We start from the raw sequence: 19,363 nt of genomic DNA, 5'->3' as shown, positions 1-19,363 counted from the left end.
CATCGTCCATTTTGCTTTCCCTTCGCCATGTGATCGCCGTCACTGACACTCGGGGTTGCTGGACGCCACACTTCCTGTTATTCTGCAGAATTTAACTTACATCAATGTCACTTTCAGCAATTTTCACGGGTTTTGTGGATCGTTCCTTGTAGGATTCTCGCCCAGTCACCTGGTGGTCGGGAAGCACAAAGTGTAAGAGAGATGACGAATGAGGACACACGAGATATGAGGAAGCCACTGGCGCATGCAGTGTACAGCGTGTGATGGTACAAACATAGAAACATGGCGGCAGGAAACGCAAACGTAATCGCTAAGAGATGGTCCACCTGTGACACCAGCAGACGGGGCTGCCATCACAACCAATGAGAGCAGAATGTGTTGCGATGGCAGTGACCACGTGATGCCAACAGGTAGGGAGCGGGGAGCGCGTGATGCCAACAGGTAGGGAACAGGGAGTGCGTAATGCCTACACATAGGGAACGGGGAGCGCGTAATGCCTATAGGTAGGGAACAGGGAGCGCGTAATGCCTACAGGTAGGGAACAGGGAGCGCGTAATGCCTACACATAGGGAACGGGGAGCGCGTAATGCCTATAGGTAGGGAACAGGGAGCGCGTAATGCCTACAGGTAGGGAACGGGGAGCGTGTAATGCCAACAGGTAGGGAACAGGGAGCGCGTAATGCCTACAGGTAGGGAACAGGGAGTGCGTAATGCCTACACACAGGGAACAGGGAGCGCGTAATGCCAACACATAGGGAACGGGGAGCGTGTAATGCCAACAGGTAGGGAACGGGGAGCGTGTAATGCCAACAGGTAGGGAATAGGGAGCGCGTAATGCCTACAGGTAGGGAACGGGGAGCGCGTAATGCCTACAGGTAGGGAACGGGGAGCGCGTAATGCCAACAGGTAGGGAACGGGGAGCGCGTAATGCCAACAGGTAGGGAACGGGGAGCACGTAATGCCTACACATAGGGAACGGGGAGCGCGTAATGCCTACAGGTAGGGAAAGGGGAGCGCGTGATGCCAACAGGAAGGGAACAGGGAGCACGTAATGCCTACAGGTAGGGAACGGGGAGCGCGTAATGCCAACAGGTAGGGAACGGGGAGCGCGTGATGCCAACAGGTAGGGAACGGGGAGCGCGTGATGCCAACAGGTAGGGAACGGGGAGCGCGTAATGCCAACAGGTAGGGAACGGGGAGCGCGTGATGCCAACAGGTAGGGAACGGGGAGCGCGTGATGCCAACAGGTAGAGAACAGGGAGCACGTAATGCCTACACACAGGGAACGGGGAGCGCGTAATGCCTACACATAGGGAACGGGGAGCGTCTAATGCCAACAGGTAGGGAACGGGGAGCACGTAATGCCTACAGGTAGGGAACGGGGAGCGCGTAATGCCTACAGGTAGGGAACGGGGAGCGCATAATGCCTACAGGTACGGAACGGGGAGCGCATAATGCCTACAGGTAGGGAACGGGGAGCGCATAATGCCTACAGGTAGGGAACGGGGAGCGTGTAAAGCCAACAGACAGGGAACAGGGAGCGCGTGATGCCTACACACAGGGAACGGGGAGCACGTAATGCCAACAGGTAGGGAACGGGGAGCGCATAATTGTCACGATATGGTATGAAATATCATAAGTAGTTCTCTAGCCTGTGTGGGCTAAGCCCCCCTTCTTGGAGCAACAGTTTGTAGCTGCAAATTCCTGGCTTTCCTTCTCTGAGAGTATGGGGGAAGAGAGGTTTTATTGCTCTGGGGTCGTAAATTCCAGGCTCAGAGGAAAGTCCCTCACCCCTCCCACATTCTCTAGTTCAAACTGGAAAAGTGGCTCCAAGATTCAGGAAAGATTCTTTGTTTAGTTTTTGTTAGATATTAGGCAAACGATTTAAGCTAGAAATACGAAAATATATATTTTTATTCTCACTCGGTGTATCTACACAACCCGCGAAACACGAGTTTCTAACTCCATCTGGTAAAGAAGTAGGGTTTTCTCTGTAAATATGTATCCCAGATAGGACATATTTGATCTCATTAGAATGCTCACGTTAATCCGAGATGATTGATGGGTTTTTTAGGACGCTGACATGTTTTGTAGTGAAGTTATAGAAATCAGAGAGAATAGTTTAAAGTTTCCTCAGAATGTAGAGAGAGGAGGGTCTGGATAAGCCAGCCTTTCTGTGATGTCACAGCCTTAATGTTTTAAGTGTCTGGCAGGCTCTGATGAGTCACTTTTTGCGGATTTCTCCTTCTGGACTGCTTTGTCCTATTGTCCTGGAAGAGCTGGTACATCCCATGGACTGGGATGTATGGAAACTGCACTAGCCTGGATGCCTGCAATGCTTTTAATATGTGAGTGTTATCTTTTCTCATTTATTCCCTTTATGTTATAATTACCCTTGTACATATTTGCAATTGTCTCATGTATAACATCTTTATAAACTATTTTTGATAACGCACTGCCTAGTTATTTTGAATGGGATATACTATTATATATTAGTTCGTTCTCCTGCTCTAAACTGTACCCTAAGTCTCTTGAAGGGAAAATTCGCTACTGTTACTGTTGAGTTGGGTTAGCTTCGGACCCGTTTAATCGAAGCTGGTGGCAGCGAAAGTGTGCTGACGGTTGGATTATGCTGAAGCAACTGCGGGTTTGATAATTATTGTTCCTGCCCGTGTGGGAGTAGTTATCGCGTCGCTGCAGCGTGCCCAATAGCCAGTACATAGCAGGCAGCCTTTCTGGCGACTAATTACCCAGGGTGCAGTACCTAATCTGACCTGAGAGTAAGGGGGGCGCCAGAGAGCTGCAAGTGTTAAGTGGAACTGTAAGCGGGATATACATAAATCCCTGCAGTTCGTGGTATATAGAAAAGCAGTGGGATACCTAGAATAAGCCCCTGCTGTAAACTAAGAGGTCAATAGCCTTGTGAGTGGTTTTTTTCATCACATTGTTAGCAGTGGAGGGATAACTAAGATAAGCCCCCCTGCACATGTGATAGCCGTCTGTTGGCCTAAAGTCACCTCAATCCGTGACGTAGGGGTGACGGTCACGGTGTGAATCCTGACCCATTGGTGACAGCGGTCAGGGGAATCGTGACAATTGGTGGCAAGGCGGTGGGATATCTTAGAGCATTAGTGATTTGGTTTGAGTAATCATTCCTCTCACTAAAAACTTGCAGAAAGTTCTTGCGAGGACTCTGCGCAAATAAGTTTGGAGAACGAACTCAGTGCTTTTTAGTTGTGAGACAATTGCGTACTGGTAATTATCCCTTCCCTTCCTCTTCGTTTTTCTATCCTATCTTTTATTTGGCAACCATGGTTGTGCTGGGAGAAACCTTCTATGAGCAGCAGACCAGAGACACCCTTGTTGCCTTATGCAAGTCACAGCACATTGACTTTGCAAGCAAAAACAAAGCCCAACTGGTCGCAGATCTGGTGCAATGGGAAGCCGCTCGAGACCAATCTCAGAGCTCAGAGGCCGCAGAAGCCAGCACCAGCGAACATGAGGCTGCAGCAGAGGTCCAACCACTGAATACGGGCCCTACTGGCAACCAGGGGGCCGCAGACCTCCTCCTGCAGCTGGCTCTGCAACAATGCTCCGCAGATGACCTAGAGAGACGTCTGCAGCTGATCCAGCAATACCAGGAGCGAGCTGAGAGAGAGGCCCAGGCCCAGCGAGCCGAGAGAGAGGCCCAGCGAGCCGAGCGAGAGGCCCAAGCGGAGCGGGAGTACCAGCTGCAGATGGCCCGACTGCAAATGCAGGGGTCGTCCCAGTCCAGCCGTGAGCCCAGCAGCGCTCAGATGCCTAAACCCCGGCCCGATCACTTCCCTGTTATGGAGAAGGACGGAGACTTGGACACTTTTCTGCGGGCCTTTGAGAAAGCCTGCAGACAGTACCGGCTGCCTACAGATGAATGGGCCCGATACCTGACACCAGGGCTGAGAGGTAAAGCTCTGGAGGCGTTTGCTGCCCTCCCTCAAGAACAAGATGGTGACTATGAGGCCATCAAAAAGGCTCTGATAGCCAAGTACCAGCTTACACCCGAGGTGTACCGTAGAAAGTTCCGGACCCTCCAACGTGGCCCACACGACAGTTACAGTGATGTGGTGCATGGACTGGGGACCCACTTTGACCAGTGGACCCAAGGACTGTCAGTGACCACCTTTGCGCAGCTGCGAGACCTGATGATCAAAGACCAGTTCTTTCATCTTTGCCCAGCTGAGGTGCGACAGTTCGTGATGGACAGAGAACCCAAAGACGTGACGAAAGCAGCACAGATTGCCGATGCCTATGAGGCCAACCGTAGATCGGAAGTGCGGAAGCCAGTCACCACCAGCTGGAGAGGGGGTAAGCCTGCAACCAACGCCAGTACCCCTGCCAGCCAGCACACCCGAGGTCCTGGCCCTGTGGCCAACAGCACCAGACCTACCACCGAACCTCGCGCGTGTTACACCTGCAAGCGGCCTGGGCATATCAGTACCTTCTGTCCAGACAGGCCGAAGAACCCCCCAGCCAGGGCCCCAGGGCCTAATGCACCAGTTCTTTTGGTGGGTGGTGTGGTTGGGAGGGTGTGTGACAACGTACAGCACGTCACTGTGGGAGGCCATGTTGCTACAGGCCTCAAGGACACCGGGGCTGAACGAACCCTCATCCGACCCGAACTGGCGGCCCCTGAAGAAATCATTCCGGGGAAAACCCTAACTGTCACTGGGATTGGGGGCATTAGCTGTCCCTTACCGATGGCCCGGGTTTTTATTGATTGGGGTGCTGGGAGCGGGGTGAAGGAAGTGGGGCTGTCTGATAATTTGCCCACTGATGTTTTGTTGGGGACTGATTTGGGGAGGATGTTTGCATACTACGTTCCTGACACCCCTCCCCAATCTACTAATAAGGGTAACGTTAACCCTGATGATGATGATGATGATGATGGGAAATCGCATGTGTTACCTGACCATGCTTTATCTTGTAATGATGCATCTAATAACCATTTTTTCCCTAGGATTGATGGTGAAAATGTTGTACCTGTGCCAGCTGAACCTGATAATGATTTTTCTGTGAAGGTTAATGTGTCCATAGGTACAGGCGTGCCCAGCCACGTCGCTCTGCGGAGTGAGACGGCTGAGGAACCCCTAACAGGGGCAAGTGTCGGTGCTACAGGAAATGGGGAGAAGCATGGGAACCGTGAGAAAGGTGATGCCATGAAATTGACCAGTGCCACCGAGGAAGGTAACTGGCCCATAAGTAGCACTGCCCCTGGAGTGTTGGGGGTGGATGGGGAGGTAGAGCCCATAGCAGCATCGGCTGATGGGCCTGTAGAAACCCCCGGGGAGACAGCCTATGTAGCTGCTGTCACCCGCAGTCAGAGTGCCCGGAACGCAGATAACTGTCGGCCTTCCGGACCCTCCTCAGTCATTACTGTGACTGAACCAGAGGTGGACCCAGAGCAGGTCCAAGAGGGTTCCCGTGGGGAAGGGACCCTGACATCGCTTCTGGCTTCCCCTAGCCAGGAGTTTCAGGCCGCTCTGCACACAGATGCGAGCCTAGAGAGTTTGAGACAACTTGCCGGGACGCACTTCTCCGAGACTGATAAGGAGAAGGTGTTCTGGGAACAAGGTAGGTTGTACCGGGAGACAGTACCCGGAGAATCACAAAAGGAGTGGTTGAGGGAAAGACAGCTGGTCGTCCCACAGCAATTCCGGGGTGAGTTGTTGCGGATTGCCCATGAGATCCCGCTAGCTGGACACTTGGGGATCAGCAAAACTAAGGCCCGGCTGTCTCAACACTTCTATTGGCCTAAGATGGGGACAGATGTGTCAAACTACTGCCGCTCCTGTGTCACCTGTCAAAGGGTGGGGAAAGCGGGGCCTGCTATTAAGGCTCCCCTGATCCCTTTGCCAGTGATAGAGGAGCCTTTCCAGAGGATCGCGGTGGACATTGTGGGCCCGCTGGCCGTCCCCAGCAGCTCTGGAAAGCAATACATCCTTACTGTGGTAGACTATGCTACCCGGTACCCAGAGGCAGTAGCTCTGTCGTCAACTAGGGCAGATAAGGTGGCGGATGCCCTGTTGGCCATCTTTTCACGTGTAGGGTTTCCCAGGGAAATGCTTACTGATCAAGGGACCCAATTTATGTCTCGCCTAATGGAGGCTCTCTGTAAGAGAATGCAGGTGAAGCACCTGGTATCGAGTGCGTATCACCCACAGACCAATGGCTTGTGTGAACGCTTCAATGGTACCCTCAAACAGATGCTACGCATGCTGGTTGAGCCTCAAGGGCGCGACTGGGAGCGGTACCTCCCACACCTGCTGTTCGCTTACCGAGAGGTTCCGCAGGCCTCGACGGGGTTCTCACCCTTCGAGCTCCTGTACGGCAGGCGAGTCCGGGGACCCCTTGGGTTGGTAAGAGAATTCTGGGAAGAGGAGCCGAACCCTTCTGAAGTGTCCATAGTGGAGTATGTCATGCGCTTCCGTGACAAGATGCAGACCTTGACGCAGTTGGTGCATGACAACATGACGTAGGCTCAGGCTGATCAGAAGCACTGGTACGACCAGAACGCCCGGGAGCGGACCTACCACGTTGGTCAAAAGGTGTGGGTGCTGGTCCCGGTACCAACGGATAAGCTTCAGGCAGCCTGGGAGGGCCCGTACGTCGTCCACCAACAGCTCAACCCGGTCACTTACGTGGTCACGCTTGACCACGCTCGGGGTAGGCGAAAGGCCTTTCACGTCAACATGATGAAGGCTCATCACGAACGTGAACCTTTCGTCCTCCCGGTCTGCAGCTTGCCCGAAGACGGTGAGGAAGACACCCTCCTGGACATGCTGGCCCAAGCCAAGGCCAATGGGTCCATCGAGGATGTGGAGGTAAGCGCCTCGTTAACTGAACCCCAGCGGGTGCAGTTGCAAACCACACTGGAACCTTTCCGGGTCGTGTTCTCCAACCGACCTGGGAGGACTGAGTTAGCCGTCCACGAGGTGGACACCGGGAATCGCGCCCCACTACGGCGAACACCCTATCGAATCTCTGACCAGGTGCAGCAGACTATGCGCCAAGAGATCGATGAGATGTTACAGCTGGGGGTGATTCGGCGGTCAAAGAGCGCGTGGGCATCACCTGTAGTTCTCGTGCCAAAGAAGGACCGGACCACCCGGTTCTGCGTGGACTACAGGGGGCTCAACGCCATCACAGCCTCGGAGGCGCACCCAATGCCGCGCATGGAGGAGCTGCTTGAGAAGTTAGCTGGCGCCGATTACCTAACAATAATGGATCTGAGTCGAGGATACTGGCAGATTCCCCTGAGCCCCGAGGCGCAGGAAAAGTCCGCCTTTATCACACCCTTTGGACTGTACGAGTCCACGGTCATGCCCTTCGGCATGAAGAATGCCCCTGCCACTTTCCAGCGGATGGTCAACCTCCTGCTTCAGGGACTGGAGACGTACGCCGTGGCGTACTTGGATGACATTGCCATCTTCAGTCCCTCCTGGAAGGAACACCTGCAGCATCTCGAGGAGGTGCTCAGGCGAATTCACCAAGCAGGACTGACTATCAAGCCGGGAAAGTGTCAGATGGGCATGAGGGAGGTTCACTACCTGGGAAACCGGGTAGGCGAAGGCACCATGGAGCCAGATCATGGCAATGGTGATGGGTTGGCCCACCAGGGTGAACCTGCTGAGGTGCGCATGGAGGAGAACCATCAGGTCCTGCCTCCCTAGCGCACACCAAAAGGGGGAGGTGTCACGATATGGTATGAAATATCATAAGTAGTTCTCTAGCCTGTGTGGGCTAAGCCCCCCTTCTTGGAGCAACAGTTTGTAGCTGCAAATTCCTGGCTTTCCTTCTCTGAGAGTATGGGGGAAGAGAGGTTTTATTGCTCTGGGGTCGTAAATTCCAGGCTCAGAGGAAAGTCCCTCACCCCTCCCACATTCTCTAGTTCAAACTGGAAAAGTGGCTCCAAGATTCAGGAAAGATTCTTTGTTTAGTTTTTGTTAGATATTAGGCAAACGATTTAAGCTAGAAATACGAAAATATATATTTTTATTCTCACTCGGTGTATCTACACAACCCGCGAAACACGAGTTTCTAACTCCATCTGGTAAAGAAGTAGGGTTTTCTCTGTAAATATGTATCCCAGATAGGACATATTTGATCTCATTAGAATGCTCACGTTAATCCGAGATGATTGATGGGTTTTTTAGGACGCTGACATGTTTTGTAGTGAAGTTATAGAAATCAGAGAGAATAGTTTAAAGTTTAGGCAGAATGTAGAGAGAGGAGGGTCTGGATAAGCCAGCCTTTCTGTGATGTCACAGCCTTAATGTTTTAAGTGTCTGGCAGGCTCTGAGGAGTCACTTTTTGCTGATTTCTCCTTCTGGACTGCTTTGTCCTATTGTCCTGGAAGAGCTGGTACATCCCATGGACTGGGATGTATGGAAACTGCACTAGCCTGGATGCCTGCAATGCTTTTAATATGTGAGTGTTATCTTTTCTCATTTATTCCCTTTATGTTATAATTACCCTTGTACATATTTGCAATTGTCTCATGTATAACATCTTTATAAACTATTTTTGATAACGCACTGCCTAGTTATTTTGAATGGGATATACTATTATATATTAGTTCGTTCTCCTGCTCTAAACTGTACCCTAAGTCTCTTGAAGGGAAAATTCGCTACTGTTACTGTTGAGTTGGGTTAGCTTCGGACCCGTTTAATCGAAGCTGGTGGCAGCGAAAGTGTGCTGACGGTTGGATTATGCTGAAGCAACTGCGGGTTTGATAATTATTGTTCCTGCCTGTGTGGGAGTAGTTATCGCGTCGCTGCAGCGTGCCCAATAGCCAGTACATAGCAGGCAGCCTTTCTGGCGACTAATTACCCAGGGTGCAGTACCTAATCTGACCTGAGAGTAAGGGGGGCGCCAGAGAGCTGCAAGTGTTAAGTGGAACTGTAAGCGGGATATACATAAATCCCTGCAGTTCGTGGTATATAGAAAAGCAGTGGGATACCTAGAATAAGCCCCTGCTGTAAACTAAGAGGTCAATAGCCTTGTGAGTGGTTTTTTTCATCACATTGTTAGCAGTGGAGGGATAACTAAGATAAGCCCCCCTGCACATGTGATAGCCGCCTGTTGGCCTAAAGTCACCTCAATCCGTGACGTAGGGGTGACGGTCACGGTGTGAATCCTGACCCATTGGTGACAGCGGTCAGGGGGAATCGTGACAATAATGCCAACAGGTAGGGAACGAGGAGCGTGTAATGCCAACAGGTAGGGAACGGGGAGCACGTAATGCCTACACACAGGGAACTGGGAGCGCGTAATGCCTACACACAGGGAACGGGGAGCGCGTAATGCCAACAGGTAAGGAACGCGGAGCGCGTGATGCCAACAGGTAGGGAACGGGGAGCGTGTAATGCCTACACATAGGGAACGGGGAGCACGTGATGCCTACACACAGGGAACGGGGAGCGCGTGATGCCTACACACAGGGAACGGGGAGCGCGTAATGCCTACACATAGGGAACGGGGAGCGGGTAATGCCTACATATAGGGAACGGGGAGCGCGTAATGCCAAGAGGTAGGGAACAGGGAGCGCGTAATGCCTACACACAGGGAACTGGGAGCGCGTAATGCCTACACATAGGGAACGGGGAGCGCGTAATGCCTACACACAGGGAACTGGGAGCGCGTAATGCCTACACATAGGGAACGGGGAGCGCGTAATGCCTACACATAGGGAACGGGGAGCGCGTAATGCCTACAGGTAGGGAACAGGGAGCGTGTAATGCCAACAGGTAGGGAACAGGGAGAACGTAATGCCTACACATAGGGAATGGGGAGCGCGTAATGCCAACAGGTAGGGAACGGGGAGCGCGTGATGCCAACAGGTAGGGAACGGGGAGCGCGTGATGCCAACAGGTAGGCAACGGGGAGCGCGTGATGCCAACAGGTAGGCAACGGGGAGCGCGTAATGCCTACAGGTAGGGAACGGGGAGCGCGTAATGCCTACACACAGGGAACTGGGAGCGCGTAGTGCCTACACACAGGGAACTGGGAGCGCGTAATGCCTACACACAGGGAACGGGGAGCGCGTAATGCCTACACATAGGGAATGGGGAGCGCGTAATGCCTACACACAGGGAACTGGGAGCGCGTAATGCCTACACATAGGGAACGGGGAGCGCGTAATGCCTACACACAGGGAACTGGGAGCGCGTAATGCCTACACACAGGGAACGGGGAGCGCGTAATGCCTACACATAGGGAACAGGGAGCGTGTAATGCCAACAGGTAGGGAACAGGGAGCGTGTAATGCCAACAGGTAGGGAACAGGGAGAACGTAATGCCTACACATAGGGAATGGGGAGCGCGTAATGCCAACAGGTAGGGAACGGGGAGCGCGTGATGCCAACAGGTAGGGAACGGGGAGCGCGTGATGCCAACAGGTAGGCAACGGGGAGCGCGTGATGCCAACAGGTAGGCAACGGGGAGCGCGTAATGCCTACAGGTAGGGAACGGGGAGCGCGTAATGCCTACACACAGGGAACTGGGAGCGCGTAGTGCCTACACACAGGGAACTGGGAGCGCGTAATGCCTACACACAGGGAACGGGGAGCGCGTAATGCCTACAGGTAGGGAACAGGGAGCGTGTAATGCCAACAGGTAGGGAACAGGGAGAACGTAATGCCTACACATAGGGAATGGGGAGCGCGTAATGCCAACAGGTAGGGAACGGGGAGCGCGTGATGCCAACAGGTAGGGAACGGGGAGCGCGTGATGCCAACAGGTAGGCAACGGGGAGCGCGTGATGCCAACAGGTAGGCAACGGGGAGCGCGTAATGCCTACAGGTAGGGAACGGGGAGCGCGTAATGCCTACACACAGGGAACTGGGAGCGCGTAGTGCCTACACACAGGGAACTGGGAGCGCGTAATGCCTACACACAGGGAACGGGGAGCGCGTAATGCCTACACATAGGGAATGGGGAGCGCGTAATGCCTACACACAGGGAACTGGGAGCGCGTAATGCCTACACATAGGGAACGGGGAGCGCGTAATGCCTACACACAGGGAACTGGGAGCGCGTAATGCCTACACACAGGGAACGGGGAGCGCGTAATGCCTACACATAGGGAACAGGGAGCGTGTAATGCCAACAGGTAGGGAACAGGGAGCACGTAATGCCTACAGGTAGGGAACGGGGAGCGCGTGATGCCTACAGGTAGGGAACGGGGAGCGCGTGATGCCTACAGGTAGGGAACGCGGAGCGCGTGATGCCAACAGGTAGAGAACAGGGAGCACGTAATGCCTACACACAGGGAACGGGGAGCGCGTAATGCCTACACACAGGGAACTGGGAGCGCGTAATGCCTACACACAGGGAACGGGGAGCGCGTAATGCCTACACATAGGGAACAGGGAGCGTGTAATGCCAACAGGTAGGGAACAGGGAGCACGTAATGCCTACAGGTAGGGAACGGGGAGCGCGTGATGCCTACAGGTAGGGAACGGGGAGCGCGTGATGCCTACAGGTAGGGAACGCGGAGCGCGTGATGCCAACAGGTAGAGAACAGGGAGCACGTAATGCCTACACACAGGGAACGGGGAGCGCGTAATGCCTACACACAGGGAACTGGGAGCGCGTAATGCCTACACACAGGGAACGGGGAGCGCGTAATGCCTACACACAGGGAACGGGGAGCGCGTGTCACGATATGGTATGAAATATCATAAGTAGTTCTCTTGCTAGCCTGCATGGGCTAAGCCCCCCTTCTTGGAGTAACAGTTTGTAGCTGCAAATTCCTGGCTTTCCTTCTCTGAGAGTATGGGGGAAGAGAGGTTTTATTGCCGCATGGAATTTACAACTGGCATTTCCTGTGTAAGCTCTTGTTCAGCTAACAGGGAAGTAAAAACTTCAAGAATCCATGAAAGATTCTTTGTTTAGTTTTTGTTAGATATTAGGCAAACAATTTAAGCTAGGAACATGAAAATATATATTCGTAGTCTCACTCGGTGTATCTACACATCCCATGAAACTCGGGTTTCTAACTCCATCTGGTAAAGAAGTAGGGTTTTCTCTGGAAAAATGTATCCCAGATAGGACATATTTGATCTCATTAGAATGCTCACGTTAATCCGAGATGAATTATGAGTATGTTAGGACTCTGACATGTTTTGTAGTGAAGTTATAGAAATCAGAGGAAATAGTTTAAAGTTTACTCAGAATGTAGAGAGAGGAGGGTCTGGATAAGCCAGCCCTTCTGTGATGTCAAAGCCTTAAGGTATTAAGTTTGTGGCAGGCTCCCAAGCTGTCTCTTCTGCTGATTTCTCCTTCTGGACTGCTTGTTTTCTGAAGCCAGCAGCACGTCCAAATGAGCTGGGACATATGGAAAAACTCCACTAGCCTGGATGCCTGTCATGCTTTAAACATGTGAGTGTTGCTTTTCTCATTTATTCCCTTTATGTTATAATTACCCATGTACATATTTGCAATTGTCTCATTTGTAACATCTTTATAAACTATTTTTGATAAAGCACTGCCTAATTATTTTTAATGGGATATACTATTATATGTTAGTTCTTCTCCATGCTCTAAAAACCGTACCCTAAGTCTTCTGAAGTGAAAAACGCTACTGTTACTGTTGAGTTGGGTTAGCTTCGGACCCGTTTAATCGAAGCTGGTGGCAGCGAAAGTGCGCTGACTGTTGGATTATGCTGAAGCAACTGCGGGTTTGATAATTATTGTTCCTGCCTGAGTGGGAGTAGTTTACCGCGTCGCTGCAGCGTGCCCAATAGCCAGTACATAGCAGGCAGCCTTCCTGGCGACTAATTACCCAGGGTGCAGTACCTAATCTGACCTGAAAGTAAGGGGGCGCCAGAGAGCTGTAAGGGTTAAGTGGAACTGTAAGCGGGATATACATAAATCCCTGCAGTTTGTGGTATATTGAAAGCAGTGGGATACCTAGAATAAGCCCCTGCTGTAAGCAAGAGGTCAACAGCCTTGTGTGTGGTTTTTCATCACATCGTGGAGTGGAGGGATAACTAAGATAAGTCCCCTGCACATGTGATAGCCGTCTGTTGGCCTGAAGTCACCTCAATCCGTGACGTAGGGGTGACGGTCACGGTGGGAATCCTGACCCAGTGTTGACAGCGGTCAGGGGAATCGTGACAGCGCGTAATGCCTACAGGTAGGGAACGGGGAGCACGTAATGCCTACACAGGGAACGGGGAGCACGTAATGCCTACACATAGGGAACGAGGAGCGGGTAATGCCTACAGGTAGGGAACGGGGAGCACGTAATGCCTACACATAGGGAACGGGGAGCACGTAATGCCTACAGGTAGGGAACGGGGAGCGCGTAATGCCTACAGGTAGGGAACTGGGAGCGCGTGATGCCAACAGGTAGAGAACAGGGAGCGCATAATGCCTACACACAGGGAACGGGGAGCGCGTGATGCCAACAGGTAGGGAACGGGGAGCGCGTGATGCCAACAGGTAGGGAACGGGGAGCGCGTAATGCCTACACACAGGGAACGGGGAGCACGTAATGCCTACACATAGGGAACGGGGAGCGGGTAATGCCTACAGGTAGGGAACGGGGAGCGCGTGATGCCTACACAGGGAACTGGGAGCGCGTGATGCCAACAGGTAGAGAACAGGGAGCACATAATGCCTACACACAGGGAACGGGGAGCGCGTGATGCCAACAGGTAGGGAACGGGGAGCGCGTGATGCCAACAGGTAGGGAACGGGGAGCGCGTGATGCCAACAGGTAGGGAACGGGGAGCGCGTGATGCCAACAGGTAGGGAACGGGGAGCGCGTGATGCCAACAGGTAGGGAACGGGGAGCGCGTAATGCCAACAGGTAGGGAACAGGGAGCACGTAATGCCTACACATAGGGAACGGGGAGCGTGTAATGCCAACAGGTAGGGAACGGGGAGTGCGTGATGCCAACAGGTAAGGAACGGGGAGCGCGTAATGCCTACACACAGGGAACGGGGAGCACGTAATGCCTACACATAGGGAACGGGGAGCGTGTAATGCCTACAGGTAGGGAACGGGGAGCGCGTGATGCCTACTGGTAGGGAACAGGGAGCGCGTGATGCCTACTGGTAGGGAACGGGGAGCGCGTGATGCCTACACACAGGGAACAGGGAGTGCGTAATGCCAACAGGTAGGGAACGGGGAGCACGTCATGCCAACAGGTAGGGAACGGAAAGCGCGTGATGCCAACAGGTAGGGAACGGAAAGCGCGTAATGCCTACAGGTAGGGAACGGGGAGCGCGTAATGCCTACAGGTAGGGAACGGGGAGCACGTGATGCCAACAGGTAGGGAACGGAGAGCGCGTAATGCCTACAGGTAGGGAACGGGGAGAACGTGATGCCAACAGGTAGGGAACGGGGAGCACGTGATGCCAACAGGTAGGGAACGGGGAGCGCGTAATGCCTACACACAGGGAACTGGGAGCGCGTAATGCCAACAGGTAAGGAACGGGGAGCACGTGATGCCAACAGGTAGGGAACGGGGAGCGCGTGATGCCAACAGGTAGGGAACGGGGAGCACGTAATGCCTATACATAGGGAACTGGGAGCACGTAATGCCTACACATAGGGAACGGGGAGCGCGTAATGCCTACACACGGAACGGGGAGAGCGTGATGCCTACACACAGGGATCAGGGAGCACGTGATGCCTACACACAGGGAACGGGGAGCGCGTGATGCCTACACACAGGGAACGGGGAGCACGTGATGCCTACACACAGGGATCAGGGAGCACGTGATGCCTACACACAGGGAACGGGGAGCGCGTAATGCCTACACACAGGGAACAGGGAGCACGTGATGCCTACACACAGGGAACAGGGAGCGTGTAATGAAAACAGGTAGGGAACAGGGAAGTGCGTTATGCCTACACACAGGGAGCGCGTAATGCCTACACATAGGGAACGGGGAGCGTGTAATGCCAACAGTTAGGGAACGGGGAGCGCGTGATACCAACAGGTAGGGAACAGGGAGCACGTAATGCCTACACACAGGGAACTGGGAGCGCGTAATGCCTACACATAGGGAACGGGGAGCGTGTAATGCCAACAGGTAGGGAACGGGGAGCGCGTGATGCCAACAGGTAGGGAACGGGGAGCACGTAATGCCTACACATAGGGAACGGGGAGCGCGTGATGCCTACACACAGGGAACAGGGAGCACGTGATGCCTACACACAGGGAACAGGGAGCGCGTGATGCCTACACACAGGGAACAGGAAGCGCGTGATGCCTACACACAGGGAACAGGGAGCTCGTGATGCCTACACACAGGGAACAGGGAGCTCGTGATGCCTACACACAGGGAACGCGTAATGCCTACACACAGGGAACAGGGAGCTCGTGATGCCTACACACAGGGAACAGGGAGCGCATAATGCCAACAGGTAGGGAACAGGGAGCGCGTAATGCCTACACACAGGGAACAGGGAGCGCGTAATGCCTACACACAGGGAACAGGGAGCGCATAATGCCAACAGGTAGGGAACAGGGAGCGTGTAATGCCTACACACAGGGAACTGGGAGCACGTAATGCCTACACACAGGGAACTGGGAGCACGTAATGCCTACACACAGGGAACAGGGAGTGCGTAATGCCTACACACAGGGAACAGGGAGCGCGTAATGCCTACACACAGGGAACTGGGAGCACGTAATGCCTACACACAGGGAACAGGGAGTGCGTAATGCCTACACACAGGGGACAGGGAGCGTGTAATGCCAACAGGTAGGGAACGGGGAGCGCGTGATACCAACAGGTAGGGAACGGGGAGCACGTAATGCCTACACACAGGGAACAGGGAGCGCGTGATGCCTACACACAGGGAACGGGGAGCACGTAATGCCTACACACAGCAATGCCTACACACAGGGAACAGGGAGCGTGTAATGCCAACAGGTAGGGAACGGGGAGCGCGTAATGCCTACACATAGGGAACGGGGAGCGTGTAAAGCCAACAAGTAGGGAACGGGGAGCGCGTAATGCCTCCACACAGGGAACAGGGAGCGTGTAATGCCAACAGGTAGGGAACGGGGAGCGCATAATGCCAACAGGTAGGGAACGGGGAGCACGTAATGCCTACAGGTAGGAAACGGGGAGCGCGTAATGCCAACACACAGGGAACAGGGAGCGCGTAATGCCAACAGGTAGGGAACGGGGAGCGCATAATGCCAACAGGTAGGGAACGGGGAGCGCGTAATGCCTACAGGTAGGGAACGGGGAGCGTGTAATGCCAACAGGTAGGGAACGGGGAGCGCGTGATGCCTACAGGTAGGGAACGGGGAGCGTGTAATGCCAACAGGTAGGGAACGGGGTGCGCGTGATGCCAACAGGTAGGGAACGGGGAGCACGTGATGCCTACACACAGGGAACGGGGAGCACGTAATGCCTACACACAGGGAACAGGGAGCACGTGATGCCTACAAATAGGGAACGGGGAGCGCGTGATGCCTACACACAGGGAACAGGGAGCACGTGATGCCTACAAATAGGGAACGGGGAGCACGTGATGCCTACACACAGGGAACGGGGAGCACGTAATGCCTACACACAGGGAACAGGGAGCACATAATGCCTACACACAGGGAACGGGGAGCGCGTGATGCCAACAGGTAGGGAACGGGGAGCGCGTGATGCCAACAGGTAGGGAACGGGGAGCGCGTGATGCCAACAGGTAGGGAACGGGGAGCGCGTAATGCCTACAGGTAGGGAACGGGGAGCGCGTGATGTCAACAGGTAGGGAACAGGGAGCACGTAATGCCTACACATAGGGAACGGGGAGCGTGTAATGCCTACAGGTAGGGAACGGGGAGCGCGTAATGCCAACAGGTAGGGAACAGGGAGCACGTAATGCCTACAGGTAGGGAACGGGGAGCGCGTGATGCCAACAGGTAGGGAACGGGGAGCGCGTAATGCCTACAGGTAGGGAACGGGGAGCGTGTAATGCCTACAGGTAGGGAACGGGGAGCGCGTGATGTCAACAGGTAGGGAACAGGGAGCACGTAATGCCTACAGGTAGGGAACGGGGAGCGCGTGATGCCTACTGGTAGGGAACAGGGAGCGCGTGATGCCTACAGGTAGGGAACGGGGAGCGCGTGATGCCTACTGGTAGGGAACAGGGAGCGCGTGATGCCTACAGGTAGGGAACGGGGAGCGCGTGATGCCTACACACAGGGAACAGGGAGTGCGTAATGCCTACACACAGGGAACTGGGAGCGCGTAATGACTACACACAGGGAACTGGGAGCGCGTAATGCCAACAGGTAGGGAACGGGGAGCACGTGATGCCAACAGGTAGGGAACGTGGAGCAAGTGATGCCAACAGGTAGGGAACGGGGAGCAAGTGATGCCAACAGGTAGGGAACGGGGAGCGCGTGATGCCAACAGGTAGGGAACGGGGAGCACGTAATGCCTACACATAGGGAACGGGGAGCGCGTAATGCCTACACACAGGGAACGGGGAGCGTGTAATGCCAACAGGTAGGGAACGGGGAGCGCGTGATGCCTACACAGTGAACAGGGAGCACGTGATGCCTACACACAGGGAACGGGGAGCGCGTAATGCCTACACACAGGGAACGGGGAGCGTGTAATGCCAACAGGTAGGGAACACGTAATGCCTACACACAGGGAACTGGGAGCGCGTAATGCCTACACACAGGGAACTGGGAGCGCGTAATGCCAACAGGTAGGGAACGGGGAGCGCGTGACGCCAACAGGAAGGGAACGGGGAGCACGTAATGCATACACATAGGGAACGGGGAGCCCGTAATACCTACACATAGGGAACGGGGAGCGTGTAATGCCAACAGGTAGGGAACGGGGAGCGCGTGATGCCAACAGGTAGGGAACGGGGAGCACGTAATGCCTACACACAGGGAACGGGGAGCGCGTAATGCCTACACATAGGGAACGGGGAGCGCGTAATGCCTACACACAGGGAACAGGGAGCGCGTAATGCCTACACACAGGGAACAGGGAGCTCATAATGCCAACAGGTAGGGAACAGGGAGCGTGTAATGCCTACAGGTAGGGAACGGGGAGCACGTGATGCCTACACACAGGGAACTGGGAGCACGTAATGCCTACACACAGGGAACTGGGAGCGCGTGATGCCTACACACAGGGAACAGGGAGTGCGTAATGCCTACACACAGGGAACAGGGAGCGTGTAATGCCAACAGGTAGGGAACGGGGAGCGCGTGATACCAACAGGTAGGGAACGGGGAGCACGTAATGCCTACACACAGCAATGCCTACACACAGGGAACAGGGAGCGTGTAATGCCAACAGGTAGGGAACGGGGAGCGCGTAATGCCTACACATAGGGAACGGGGAGCGTGTAAAGCCAACAAGTAGGGAACGGGGAGCGCGTAATGCCTACACACAGGGAACAGGGAGCGTGTAATGCCAACAGGTAGGGAACGGGGAGCGCATAATGCCAACAGGTAGGGAACGGGGAGCACGTAATGCCTACAGGTAGGGAACGGGGAGCGCGTAATGCCTACACACAGGGAACAGGGAGCACGTGATGCCTACACACAGGGAACAGGGAGCGCGTAATGCCAACAGGTAGGGAACGGGGAGCGCATAATGCCAACAGGTAGGGAACGGGGAGCGCGTAATGCCAACAGGTAGGGAACGGGGAGCGCATAATGCCAACAGGTAGGGAACGGGGAGCGCGTAATGCCTACACATAGGGAACGGGGAGCGCGTAATGCCAACAGGTAGGGAACGGGGAGCGCATAATGCCAACAGGTAGGGAACGGGGAGCGCGTAATGCCAACAGGTAGGGAACGGGGAGCGCGTGATGCCAACAGGTAGGGAACAGGGATCTCGTGATACCAACAGGTCGGGAACGGGGAGCGCGTAATGCCTACACATAGGGAACGGGGAGCGTGTAATGCCAACAGGTAAGGAACGGGGAGCGCGTGATGCCAACAGGTAGGGAACGGGGAGCGCGTGATGCCTACACACAGGGAACGGGGAGCGCGTGATGCCTACACACAGGGAACGGGGAGCACGTGATGCCTACAAATAGGGAACGGGGAGCGCGTGATGCCTACACACAGGGAACAGGGAACGCGTGATGCCTACACACAGGGAACGGGGAGCACGTGATGCCTACACACAGGGAACGGGGAGCACGTGATGCCTACAAATAGGGAACGGGGAGCGCGTGATGCCTACACACAGGGAACAGGGAGCACGTGATGCCTACACACAGGGAACAGGGAGCGCGTGATGCCTACAAATAGGGAACGGGGAGCGCGTGATGCCTACACACAGGGAACAGGGAGCACGTGATGCCTACACACAGGGAACAGGG

General features: G+C 54.4%; 1 protein-coding gene across 14 annotated transcripts in view; it reads right to left on the bottom strand.

Annotated features, from left to right (window-relative positions):
- The window catches only part of PLEKHA7 (pleckstrin homology domain containing A7), a 273,292-nt gene that overhangs the window by 92,078 nt on the left and 161,851 nt on the right, over nt 1-19,363 (bottom strand). For all 14 annotated transcript variants that reach the window (XM_069738520.1, XM_069738522.1, XM_069738521.1 and 11 more), the window contains one exon: nt 101-169. In XM_069738520.1, coding sequence (XP_069594621.1) covers nt 101-169 — 69 coding nt within the window. The remainder of the gene's footprint in view (nt 1-100; nt 170-19,363) is intronic.

Source organism: Ranitomeya imitator, chromosome 9 (assembly GCF_032444005.1).
Source record: "Ranitomeya imitator isolate aRanImi1 chromosome 9, aRanImi1.pri, whole genome shotgun sequence".
Lineage (NCBI taxonomy): Eukaryota > Metazoa > Chordata > Amphibia > Anura > Dendrobatidae > Ranitomeya > Ranitomeya imitator.
This window is presented reverse-complemented; position numbering and strand designations above follow the sequence as displayed.